This window comes from Podarcis liolepis (assembly GCF_965112155.1).
Source record: "Podarcis liolepis genome assembly, chromosome: 9".
Lineage (NCBI taxonomy): Eukaryota > Metazoa > Chordata > Lepidosauria > Squamata > Lacertidae > Podarcis > Podarcis liolepis.
The window spans coordinates 44,067,920-44,080,678 of record NC_139564.1 but is presented as its reverse complement, the minus strand read 5'-3'; the positions used below and the strand labels follow the sequence as shown (position 1 = coordinate 44,080,678).

General features: G+C 42.2%; 1 protein-coding gene across 28 annotated transcripts in view; it reads right to left on the bottom strand.

Moving 5' to 3' along the window:
• Positions 1-12,759, bottom strand: part of LOC310714743 (uncharacterized protein) — a 108,642-nt gene that overhangs the window by 27,709 nt on the left and 68,174 nt on the right. For 6 of the 28 annotated variants that reach the window (XM_083520356.1, XM_083520353.1, XM_083520354.1 and 3 more), the window contains exons 3-4: positions 9,855-9,894; positions 4,367-4,503 (exon numbers count right to left, since the gene is read on the bottom strand). In XM_083520356.1, the coding sequence (XP_083376482.1) occupies positions 4,367-4,503; positions 9,855-9,894 (177 nt within the window). Of the gene's footprint in view, positions 1-4,366; positions 4,504-5,021; positions 5,040-5,146; positions 5,238-6,413; positions 6,535-8,485; positions 8,602-9,854; positions 9,895-11,647; positions 11,704-12,330; positions 12,671-12,759 lie in introns of those variants that run through there. The other 22 variants (XR_014529998.1, XR_014530005.1, XR_014530008.1 and 19 more) reach the window with 15 other exon arrangements.

Genomic DNA, 12,759 nt, shown 5'->3' with positions numbered 1-12,759 from the left:
TCTTTGCACATGTGAAGGTGTTTGAAAGAGTTTACACTAGGCAGAGGGCCTTCTCAGTAGTGGCACCCTCCCTGTAGAACGTCCTCCCATTAGATATCAAGGAGATAAAGAACTGTGCAACTTTTAGAAGGCATCTGAAGGCGGCGGTGTATTGGGAAGTTTTTAAAGTTTGACATTTTACTATGTTTTTATGTGTAAGCTGTAAGCTGCCCAGAGTGGCTGGGCGGGGTATAAATATTATTATTATTATTATTATTATTATTATTATTATTATTACACTTGTTAATTTGTATAGCTCATCTACTGTGTTGCACATTCTTTGAATGTAGGATTGAGTGAATATGTTGGAGTCAATTTTGCCTTCTCACAGTTTCTCATTTTTCCAATCTGAGGTTCTCCACATTAATTTGCAATCCATTTTTTAAAGCTTTGTTCATCAGCATTTTAGTGCAAATCTCCTTACACATTCTCGTATGGAATTTATCCTGATATATACATTTTTGAAAAGCATTTCCCCATAATACAATGGGGGTTTGTGTGTTATTTTCACTAATATATGAATCTACAGCCACACTGTATAATTTTTTTTTTGTAAATAATACTTGGCTGGAGAACTGCATTGCAAACTTCAGAGCAGCACAATTTTTTGCGTCTTTCAGTTTGTGTGTTGTTTTGTAAAATGCAAATTAGTAAGTTCACCTTTAAATGTGAATGGAATTTCTCCCCTAACCCAGTTGAATGCAATGTGTGAACATGCCTAAGAAAAAAATGCCTGGGAGGAAAAACATGCCTGGGAGGAAAAAATCCTTAAATAAGAGACACGGGGGAATGATTAATGGACTTCAATGTCTGTACACTAATGCGCAAAGCATGGGAAATAAACAAGATGAGCTTGAGCTCTTGGTACAGCAAACTAAATATGACATAATAGGCATCACTGAAACCTGGTGGGATAAGTCCCACGACTGGAATGTAATAATGGGGGGATACAATCTATTTCAGAGAAACAGACCAGACAAGAAAGGAGGAGGAGTGGCGTTATATGTCAGGGATGTGTATACCTGTGAAGAGATCCAAGATTTAGAACCTCAAAGCCAGAGTGAGAGCATTTGGGTCAAAATTAAGGGAGAGAAGAATAACAGTGACCTCATTGTGGGAGTTTACTATAGATCCCCAAGCCAAACGGAGGACATAGATGATGCCTTCCTGGAACAGATGGCCAAGCATGCAAAAGGAAGGGAGATAGTAGTAATGGGGGACTTCAATTACCCAGATAATTGTTGGATGTCAAACTCAGCCAAGAGCATAAGGTCAAACAGATTCCTCACTGGCCTTGCAGACAACTTCATTGGCCAGGAAGTGGGAGAAGCAACAAGAGGAACAGCCATTTTAGATCTGGTCCTAACCAATGTTGATGACCTGGTTAGTGGGGTAGAAGTGGAAGGATCATTAGGCACGAGTGATCATGCTCTTCTGAAGTTTACTATACAGCGGAAAGGAGCAGCCAAGCATACTAGGACTCAATTTCTTGACTTTAAGAAAGCCGACTTCATAAAACTTAGGGAAGTGCTGGGTGAGATCCCATGGACAGTAATACTAAAAGGAAAGGGAGTTCATGATGGCTGGGAGTTTGTTAAGAGGGAGATAGTAAAAGCACAACGTCAGGCAATACCAATGAGACGGAAACATGAAAGGTGCCTAAAGAAGCCAGGGTGGCTATCTAAAGAACTTTTAACTGAGTTAAGATTAAAAAAGGATGTGTACAAAAAATGGAAAGGGGGGGAACCACCAAAGAGGAATTCAAACAAATAGCCAGCACGTGTAGACACAAAGTCAGAAAAGCTAAAGCACAGAATGAACTCAGGCTTGCTAGAGAGGTTAAAAGCAACAAAAAAGGCTTTTATGGGTATGTTCGTAGCAAAAGGAAGAACAAAGAAACAGTGGGGTCACTCAGAGGAGAAGATGGTGAAATGCAAACAGGGGACACAGAAAGGGCTGAACTCCTCAATGCCTTCTTTGCCTCAGTCTTCTCCGATAAAGAAAACAATGCCCGACCTGAAGAATTTGAAGCAAATGATTCAGCAGAGGAAACACAGCCCAGAATAACTAAGGAGATAGTACAAGAATACTTGGCTAGTTTAGATGTATTCAAGTCTCCAGGGCCAGATGAACTGCATCCAAGAGTATTAAAAGAACTGGCAGATGTGATCTCAGAACCACTGGCAGTCATCTTTGAGAATTCCTGGAGAACAGGCGAAGTCCCGGCAGACTGGAGGAGGGCAAATGTTGTCCCTATTTTCAAAAAGGGGAAAAGAGAGGACACAAATAATTACCGCCCAGTCAGTCTGACATCAATACCAGGGAAGATTCTGGAGCAGATCATTAAGCAAACAGTCTGTGAGCACCTAGAAAGGAATGCTGTGATCACCAATAGTCAGCATGGATTTCTGAAAAATAAGTCATGTCAGACTAACCTGATCTCGTTTTTTGACAGAATTACAAGCCTGGTAGATGAAGGGAACGCAATGGGTGTAGCCTACCTTGATTTCAGCAAGGCATTTGACAAGGTGCCCCATGATATTCTTGTAAAGAAGCTGGTAAAATGCGGTCTTGACTATGCTACCACTCAGTGGATTTGTAACTGGCTGACTGACCGAACCCCAAGGGTGCTCATCAATGGTTCCTCTTCATCCTGGAGAAGAGTGACTAGTGGGGTGCCACAGGGTTCTGTCTTGGGCCCGGTCTTATTCAACATCTTTATCAACGACTTGGATGATGGACTCAAGGGCATCCTGATCAAATTTGCAGATGACACCAAACTGGGAGGGGTGGCTAACACCCCAGAGGACAGGATCACACTTCAAAACGACCTTGACAGATTAGAGAACTGGGCCAAAACAAACAAGATGAATTTTAACAGGGAGAAATGTAAAGTATTGCACTTGGGCAAAAAAAATGAGAGGCACAAATACAAAATGGGTGACACCTGGCTTGGGAGCAGTACATGTGAAAAGGATCTAGGAGTCTTGGTTGACCACAAACTTGACATGAGCCAACAGTGTGACGCGGCAGCTAAAAAAGCCAATGCAATTCTGGGCTGCATCAATAGGAGTATAGCATCTAGATCAAGGGAAGTAATAGTGCCACTGTATTCTGCTCCGGTCAGACCTCACCTTGAGTACTGTGTCCAGTTCTGGGCACCACAGTTGAAGAAGGACACTGACAAACTGGAATGTGTCCAGAGGAGGGCAACCAAAATGGTCAAAGGTCTGGAAACGATGCCTTATGAGGAACGGCTAAGGGAGCTGGGCATGTTTAGCCTGGAGAAGAGGAGGTTAAGGGGTGATATGATAGCCATGTTCAAATATTTAAAAGGATGTCACATAGAGGAGGGAGAAAGGTTGTTTTCTGCTGCTCCAGAGAAGCGGACACGGAGCAATGGATCCAAACTACAAGAAAGAAGATTCCACCTAAACATTAGGAAGAACTTCCTGACAGTAAGAGCTGTTCGACAGTGGAATTTGCTGCCAAGGAGTGTGGTGGAGTCTCCTACTTTGGAGGTCTTTAAGCAGAGGCTTGACAGCCATATGTCAGGAGTGCTCTGATGGTGTTTCCTGCTTGGCAGGGGGTTGGACTCGATGGCCCTTGTGGTCTATTCCAACTCTATGATTCTATGATCAGATGTCGGATCCATTTCATTGAGCATCCTATTAGTCTCAGTGGCGAACCAGATACCCATTAGCAAAGCATCATTTATCTGTGCCAGGTAAAAATTGTAACACAGGTCCCTTTCCATACCCCTTATAGGCCCTGTCTGTTATGAAAAATTTGAAGATTCATGCTGTCGTTTAGCTTCTTTGGTTCCCATTCTTTAAAGTCTTTATAATTTGGCTCCCTGATTTGTGTACATATATCCTGACATGGCTCTTTGTACAGTCACACCTAGGGTTACGAACGCTATGGGTTGCGCGTTTTCAGGTTGCAGACTGCACCGAACCTGGAAGTAGTGGAACAGGTTACTTCCGGGTTTCGGCGCTTGCGCATGCGCAGAAACACAAAATGACATAATGTGCATGCGCAGAAGCACCAAATTGCATCATGCGTGTGTGCAGACGCAGTGCTTCAGGCTGCTTCAGGCTGCCTCCTGCACGGATCACATTCGCAACCCGAGGAATGACTGTATAGTAATTATACAAGTCATGAATGCTTTTCAGTGCTTTCCCTGGGATCTAGTGTGAGTCTTAGACAACGACTGATGTTTGTAGGTGTCTCTTCAGCTAAAGAGAGATGTATAAATACTTTAAACTAATGTTGGCCTCTTCTGCTTATGCTAAGAAAATACTACCAGTAGAAATATGGGACTTACGTTTCTCAAGCGAGCAGGTCATAGGTGGTGGCGCACTTCTGTCTGTTGAACCACAAGTTGGACAGCAGGGGTGTGGCGTTTCCGATGTTCTTGAACTGCAGCTTCCATCATCTCTGACCATTGGCTGCTGGCTGGGCCTGATGGGAGTCAAAGAACATCCAGAAAGCCACTTAGTTTCCTCATGCTTAGTCTGGAGGTCCCTATACAATCGTGCACTCTCTTCCTATCTCTCTCTCCTCTCTGTGAGGCCTCCACTGTAGAAAAGGACCCAGGTTGAGCACGCTACTGAGAATATTGCTTGTTCTATTCTAATACCCCTTCCGATTGGCTCAGCGAGCCTTACAAGAACTAGACACCCTATACAGGTGAGAAGTCTATATGGATATCTTGAACCAAGCAGCTGACTCCTAGCATTGTGTATTTTCAATTGCTAAGATACAAAGAGATGGAATGAATGGTTGTTTTTGCTAACTGAGCACCCACTATGTCTATGATTCCGTCTTTCATAAAGCATATATTATTACTCTTGAAACACAGCCACCTTTCAGTTCATTCCAAAAGAAGCATTCTCAAATGGACGTTGACTGATTAAACAAGAAGTGCATTGCACAATATGGTAATTTGCAAAAAGCATTTTCCCTCCCTCCCCGCCCACCTGCCGTGTGTCAGATGTCATTCACCAGCCCTGCACATGCTTCTCTGACACATTCTTGTTTGAGTCAGCACTGTGCTTTTGAGACTTTGGCCTGAATAGCTGGATGACCGGCTGAAGCTGCTCACCAGCTCCGATCACATGTTATCAGTGAAACTTTTTCTGCTGCGTTTGTTTCCTTTCATTGTGTCCTCAGGCTGACCATTTCCTGCCAATGTCCTTTAAGCAACGAACATACAGAGAAGATCAGGGTCAGTCCTCTTGCTGCTTAATCTTCACTCATGGATTGCAAAGATAATGTCTTTAGTAATAATAATAATAATAATAATAATAATAATAATAATAATAATAATAGGAAAAATAAGAATGACAACTTTCTCTTTCTGTGTGCTGCTTTCTAAAATGACTGGAAGAACTATTAAGAACAACTGCTGAAATAATTTTTAACAATATCTGTCTTGGTTTTAATGTGCAGAATAGAATATGCAGAATAAGACCGCCTAGTATAGTGCACTGACATGGAAGCCAAGTACATTCAAATGTTGTCTAATATCTGAAGGCATGCCAACAGAATTTAATTTTTAATTTAAATAAATCTCTTTTGAAAGCCTTGCCGAACTGTGTATGGAGCATTCCAATCTAGTGTTCTCCACGCACTATGTCACATTCCCCCTGTATCATCCTCATCATCAAAATATCTAGTTTATATAGCCTCACAGCAATCATTTATTAAATCAAAATAGGTCTCTGTCAAAGTGAATATTTTATTAATTGAACTAAAAAGTCATAATTTCTAGTCTTACTGTCTCATGATCATCTGTTCACCACTTAGCTGGCCAGATAAGACATGCAGAATAACTGTAGCCATTTATTACTTGCAGTTACTGGAATTTGGGCCTGCTTTATTTAACAGAAAGATAGATAATGGTCCTACTACAACCGTATGCCTGAGCAGCAGCCCTGTCTAGCAGTGCAAGGCAGATTATTGGTAACATAAATCCATTGTTTGGGTGGAGGAAAATAACTATAATCCAATCTTCTCTCCCCACATTCTACCCTCCTACCTCTGAATATATGGGTTGTGTTATTGCCAGTAATCCGACTGTTGTGCACACCCAGGGCTGTGGTTGCTGGACGAGCCTTTCTGGAATCAGGAATTCTGCACACAGTGAATCCTTATAGCTATCCATGTGGCCTCACTTGGATCACAGTGAATATGCGCATTTGAGCACATAGCTGCCCAATACTGTAGCTTTCCTACTGATTATTCAAGTATCTTAATTTGCTAGCTATCAACCCAGCTTATAAACAGGGTAATAGCATCATAATCTTGTTCAAGAGAGAATGTGCTACACAAATTCTTCCTGAGCAAGAAGTACTTGTTTTGTACTCTACCAGGAAAGAGCAGGGCGAACACTGATGCACATCAGCACATGCAGTTTCATAGATAGATCGCCAGGCTTCATATGACATTTGATGTCAACTGCTGAGGTTGCATTTGGCATCTAATGAAATCCTACAAAAGAAATGGGGAAAGTGATCAGCTACCCATTTGCAAAAGAGCAATAAATCTTCTCCATGCATTTTCATTTTGTGCAACCTTTTTCTAGGCTGTTTTTCTTATCAGAGTTTGTACATCATGGATATCTCTGTAATGTTTTTGTACATAATCTGTATAGGCAATATATGTTTTACTATTTAGGCTTTAGTTCTCTGAGCTGCCTGCCTGACTTCCTGAATCTGAGGCAGAGCTCTCTCCTTTTTAAAAGTCGTATGTTGCAGCTGTGTCTTACAATTGTTTAATTGCCCATAGCTTCTTTTTATGAAGATGCTGACCAGCCCAAACCACCATAACCTAATAATTACATTTCAACAATGCTCTTTCCTCGTAGTTCTGCTGTTTCTTTCTTTTTTAACTTGGCAGGCAAGGCTGTGGAAACGAATCAGTACACAATGGCTTCGAAATCCCTAAAGCTTATTCACCCAAGAATAAAAGCCACTTCAGTATCCAGCACGATCTAAATTGTCTAGAGCGCTAAGGAGGTGAGAGGTGGGACCAGGTGGAACCAACAGAAAGGGAGGGGCCAGAGAATGCACTCTCAGTCTCTCCTGCACACAATTGAAACTGCACGGGGGTTTCATGCTTGAACAGGGCTATAAAATAAGAGTGGCAGAAAGTGGCCATTCCCAGGTAAAATCTCTCTGGAAAAAGATTCAGAAAGGTGCATACAGGAGGCTCCCTGCTTCACATAAAGGGTGTTCATATGTTACAGTCCATGAGAGTACAATCAAGGCATCTGTGTAAACAAGTTGTAGATCTGTACACTCATACAGTTACTCACATGTAGCATTCAATCAGGGTACAGTCTGTGTAGGTAGTAGCTGAGCTATACAAATCAACAAGTGTACACTTTTCCACACAAACACTTGTACCTGTGAAGAGACAGCTTGAGCTTGTGTTCAGAGTAATGTGTGAACAAACCTTCAATCACCCTCCAATCTATGGAGGTTGAAGAGAAAAACAAGTGGTGCTGGCTGAATTAGGGTTGTTCTCATTGCCCCCTCACACGTTTGCTATGTGCAGTGTGACTGTGTGTGTGTGTGTGTGTGTGTGTGCAGTCACCTGAGCTCCAAGCATGCCGCCTGACCTTACCAGAGAACTAGGCCAATGTGAATGCTAGAAAATCTTACACATAATTCCAATCTCAGGTGCCCTGCCAAATATTTTTCCATAACGGTTGGCAAGTATACAGAAGCAATCAGCATATCATTTAACATAAAGCAGAGGGAGACTTGCAGAGATGTTTATTCAGAGGTGCTCTTAGGGAGATACGCTCCTTAAGTATGCTCCTACTGGGCTCACAGTCTCCTTATCTCTCATCTTGTCAATTGCACTGACAAGTGAGGATCGAGGGGAGCTCCCATAAGCTCCTTTGTACCTTTCGCAGCTCTTCCCCAAGCTGCCTGCTCTGCTCAGGCCGACCACCCACAGACACAGACATCACTTCCCACTGGCAACCTGCCAGGCAGCAAACAATCAGCCACACCACCATATTAGTCTCTGTACACACAGAGAGAGAGACACACCGCCCTCACATAACTCCAAACCAAAGGAGGCAAGAGCCTAGAAGAGCCCAGCCTTCCAGATGATAGGTGCCACAGGTTTCTAGCAGCCTAGATGTCTACACTGGGAAGCTCCTCCTCCTTGCTTGCACTAGGCCCCACAGAAGTCTCAGATTTGCTCTTTGTGTGCCGTATGTGTGGCTTACGTATCTTAGATCAATTGAAGCGTCCTTAGTACTGGAATTTTTAGGAATGGGTGTGTTGTGGTGGAGGGCAGGCAGGCGACACTCTTCCTTGGAAGCGGCATCATTAACATCTTGAATGGAACAAGTCATTTGACGCTAAGCCAAAAGGAAACTGCTTCCTCTCATAAAATTATAGTTTCCTGGTAGACAGAGTGTTACCCACAAGACTGCTTGCTTGCAGTCCTCCTGTTTGGAGTTCATCTGAAGCCAATTGCACAGAGAATTCTTTCCAGCTGTGTTTGGCATTATCTCTAAACCGATCGGTGAATTTGGTCCTGCAATGATCATTAAAAATCTCAGAAAATGTAAAGTAGTTTTTGGGGACCGCCACTCATGTTACAGAAACTTTGGCCTGGCTTATACATCACACTAAGACCAACCATGGCTTGGCACAAATGTGTGATTGTGGCCTGTTTCCCCATTCAAGTAGACAGGTCCACATGAAGCCCCTTCCCATCTCAGCATTATCCTGGATTTACTCCTGTTTAAATGTGCCACCCCCCAATGGCTGGAAATTTCAAATTTGGAAAACCACAGATATAAAGGTCCCAGACATCACTGGACTGGGGGCGGTCCACATTTTGTTCTGGAGTGGACAAGCCCTAAGAGTCAACTACCTGTTGAATTGACTTCTGTACATGGGAGGGGAGGGGACACCATCTTGTCCTTTGCCTCAGAAAATGTCAAAAGCTGACCCTGCACACTTCCCGGGCCAAGGCATTTGTTTGTTTGTTTGTTTGTTTGTTTGTTTGTTTTTTTAAAAATGTGCCTATACCACTAATTCATATAAAACAGTAAGGCAGTACACAGCAAGATATAACATAAGACATGCAACACCATAAGAACAATACAAAATAATCACTAAAATGATTGGCTAAGCATTAACTTAAAGCAGCTGCACAAGCCTAGGGGCATAAAAGTCTTTAAGAGATGCCCCAAAGTCAATAGGGATGATGCCATTATATACCTTTCAAGGTGTGTTATAACTGGCTGCAGAGCTGGTCAGGATGTGATTCTCTATTTCGCCAGTGGGAATAGAGAGTAAGGAACATGGGTGCCATTTTGAATAAAATATTTCGGGGGGGGTGCAGGTAAGACCCGCCCTGCGTAATGGATCCCATGATGCAATGCACGCACACACCATTTGAATGGGAATGCCCATCAACTCTGCATGGGCCTGGCCCCCTCAAATATTTTATTATGGGGGCCCAAACCTCCATGGCCCCTAGGGGCTGTGTCTTCTATGGGAAGGACACAGCAGTTGTCTGGGACTTCCTTTGAACCCAGTTTTTACTAATACCACTTATTTTAGTAGCAAAATGTTCCACCACTATCAGGTGTAGGGCTGAACCCTGAGAGAGAACAGAATTCTGGCTTAACCTTCCCCCCCAGTACCATTTCATGTTCCTCCTTAGGCAAGCAGAGTCCAGACCTCCCATGGGCGCATGGTTATTACCTCACCGGCAGCCCGGTGCCCCAACATGACAAGAGGCTTTAAAAGCAATCCTACCCTGCCCAGGGAGTTTACCTCAAGGTTAGGATCACTTCCGTCAGCTTTCCACAGGCAACTGTCAAAAAGGAAAAAAAAAGGGGGGGAAGCTGTTACAAAAAAACTTTTTAAAAAAATATAAAGAAGTTTTTACCTTCCTGGCTTTTTCTTATTGCTGAGAGTTAGATTTTAGTTTTATCTTTGTGGAACACAAACAAAGATTTGGTATCTCATCTGGATTAGTTTCACAGCTTTTCTTCTAATCAAAAAACTTGGTGACCTGCTTAAAATACAATCTCGGCAGAGTTTTCTTTGGCCTGTCTGCCTGTCTCTTGACTTGACACCAGCAAGATCAAGCCATGGAAGACTGTCAGCACAAGGGATATCCTTTCAAAAACAGGACACAGTTTTCTACTTTTTATTGTTAAGCATTTTTAAAAAACAAAACGTTCCTTTTCTCCCTCTGCCTTCAATATTCTGGATTTTTTTTCATTTATACCAAGAGATGACAAGCTGGTATTGTTGGTTATTGCGAGGGAGCAATGATTTATTCATAATTTATTGGGCTGATAAATTCATTTTAATCTGTACAAACTGTCTGTTTGAAAATAACCCAGAGCTTCTGAAAAGCACAAAGCACTCCGAGTTCAAAACTTGCCATAGACTTGTGTAAATAAAATGTACCCAGATAATTTTAGAGCACAAACAAATCCTGACTTCAGAAATGAGCGCAGATGTTCCTTTTTGACATATACATATCTGCAGCTTGATCATTTCTTTACATTAGGCATGGGGAACTTCTGGTCCTCCAGATGTAGTTGGACTCCAACTCCCATCAGCACCAACCACTGGCTATGCTGGCTGGGCCTTATGGGAGTTCATGTTCACATCTGAAGGGCCACAGATACCTCTCAACCTGGATTTACATACTGTACATGTATGCTAGTGGGCAGTCTTAATTTTCCTTGTTGTTTGTGACACTGAAGCCTCTCAATGAATGTCACTTGGTTTCCTTACCTAATCTGATCCTTCTAGCATCACTCTTTAATTAGAATGCCAGTTAGTCATTTGCACATTTGGTCTACTATTACCCATGTTGATGTAACCAAGTCCATAGACTGTATGTATCTCAATAGTCTCTAGACTATATGTATCTCAATAGTCTCTAGACTATATGTATCTCAATAGTGTTCTTTTTCTCCTCTGTTGGATACACGAAAGCTTTCCTCCGTTGTTTCTGGAGTCTGGACTCCATCAGCATTTTAGTGTGAGCTGCTCCTAATATATACATTTTTGTATACAGTTTCCCCTAATATAATGTATTTTTGCATGTAATTTTCACCAATCCATTTTTATGCTCACTTTACTCCATCAAATGTATACCTGTATCTTTATGCATCGTTTGAGAAGTGCATTGATAAATTCAGAGAAGTTCCATTTTGGAAGGATGGCTGTGTTTCTGTTCTCAGATTGTTCCAGAAACTGTGAATTGGGTAAATTTACCTTTACATGTGATACAAATCAAATTTCTCCTCCAACCCTAATTGTAACCACAAATAATCGATGATGGAGCTGGTGGGCTGGTGGTGACTGGAGCTTCTGGTTCCTCCAGACTTGTACACCACTTACCAGCCACTACTGAAGCCCAGGCCATCTGCACTTCATTTCAGTAATTAAAATGGTGTCACAGAATATAACTTGCTTTGTTAACAGTTGGAGAAGACAGTTGCAAAAGTTTTAAAGTATGTAACCAAATTAGTGCCTGTAATTTAATTCAGATGGCCTGAACTGACACTGTACTACAAATTTATAGAAGGAATAAAAGTACTCACGCACAATTAAAGTGAGAGTTACTATGTTATTTTCAACTGAATCAAGGAAGAAGTATCTGAAGAACAAGAGTCTTTGGTTAAGATCTTGCTGATCGCAGCCAGAGTAGTTTGGGCTCAAGAAGTGGAAAGAGTCTCTGGTTCCAGCTGGATGAGAAAGGCTATGGAAATGTCTTCAATTAACAGAAATGGACCAATTGGCTGGTTTGATTTACAAGAGGAATGGTATGTTTTATAATTTGTTGGGAGGTGGGCGTTTGCGAATTATTGTAATGCAAAATTCGAAAGACATTTATTCGTGCAAAGTATTATTTGTGCATATTTTGAAGTATATGTGTGTGTGTGTGTGTGCGCGCGCGCGGAGTTACTCCATGCATGAAGAGCTGCACAGAATAAGGCAGGAAGGCAGGAATGCTAGTCGGAAACAAATGAGCAGGAAAGAAATGAACTTGTGAAGAAAATAAATAGGCTAATATGAGAAAATCCCCTGTGTAAGAAAATACGTTTGTGCTAATTTTAAATTGGCTCCAAAAGAAAATACTGGAGAACAGGAGGGTAGATAGAAAATACCTTCAGGCTTTCAAAAGAACATACACCTGTCCCACCCATAATGTCCCCAAGTCCCTCCTCTCCCAACAAACAAGATCTGGCTGACTGCTATAAGAACATAAGGCAGAACTTCTGACCTGATTCAGCCGATTCTGATGTTGTTACGACACAGCCGTGTGGCCACATAGCCACATAACCCACCAAGATAGTCTGCAGTCTTCGGGAGCCATGGAGAATGCTGACCTGCCCCCCAGGGTCAAAGTACAATTACAGTATAGTTGGATTTTGTACATGGAAGAGGGCGAGGCAGCAAAATATCAGGTCAGCTCTAAGTGACTGTACCCTTGCTTGCAGTTGTCTGGATGAAGCTGCTGATTCAAAACTACTGCAAAATCCAAGAACAAAACTCATTTTGCTGATTTGTCAGTGGCTGCCTCCCATTATGGCATTTTAGTTGCATAAAAAGCAATGGAACCATTATATATATATATGAGAGAAGGATCAGAAATGTGGCTTTGAGATGGGAACTGCAGTGTAAGATTTCTCTCTTCTTTTGTTGGGAAATA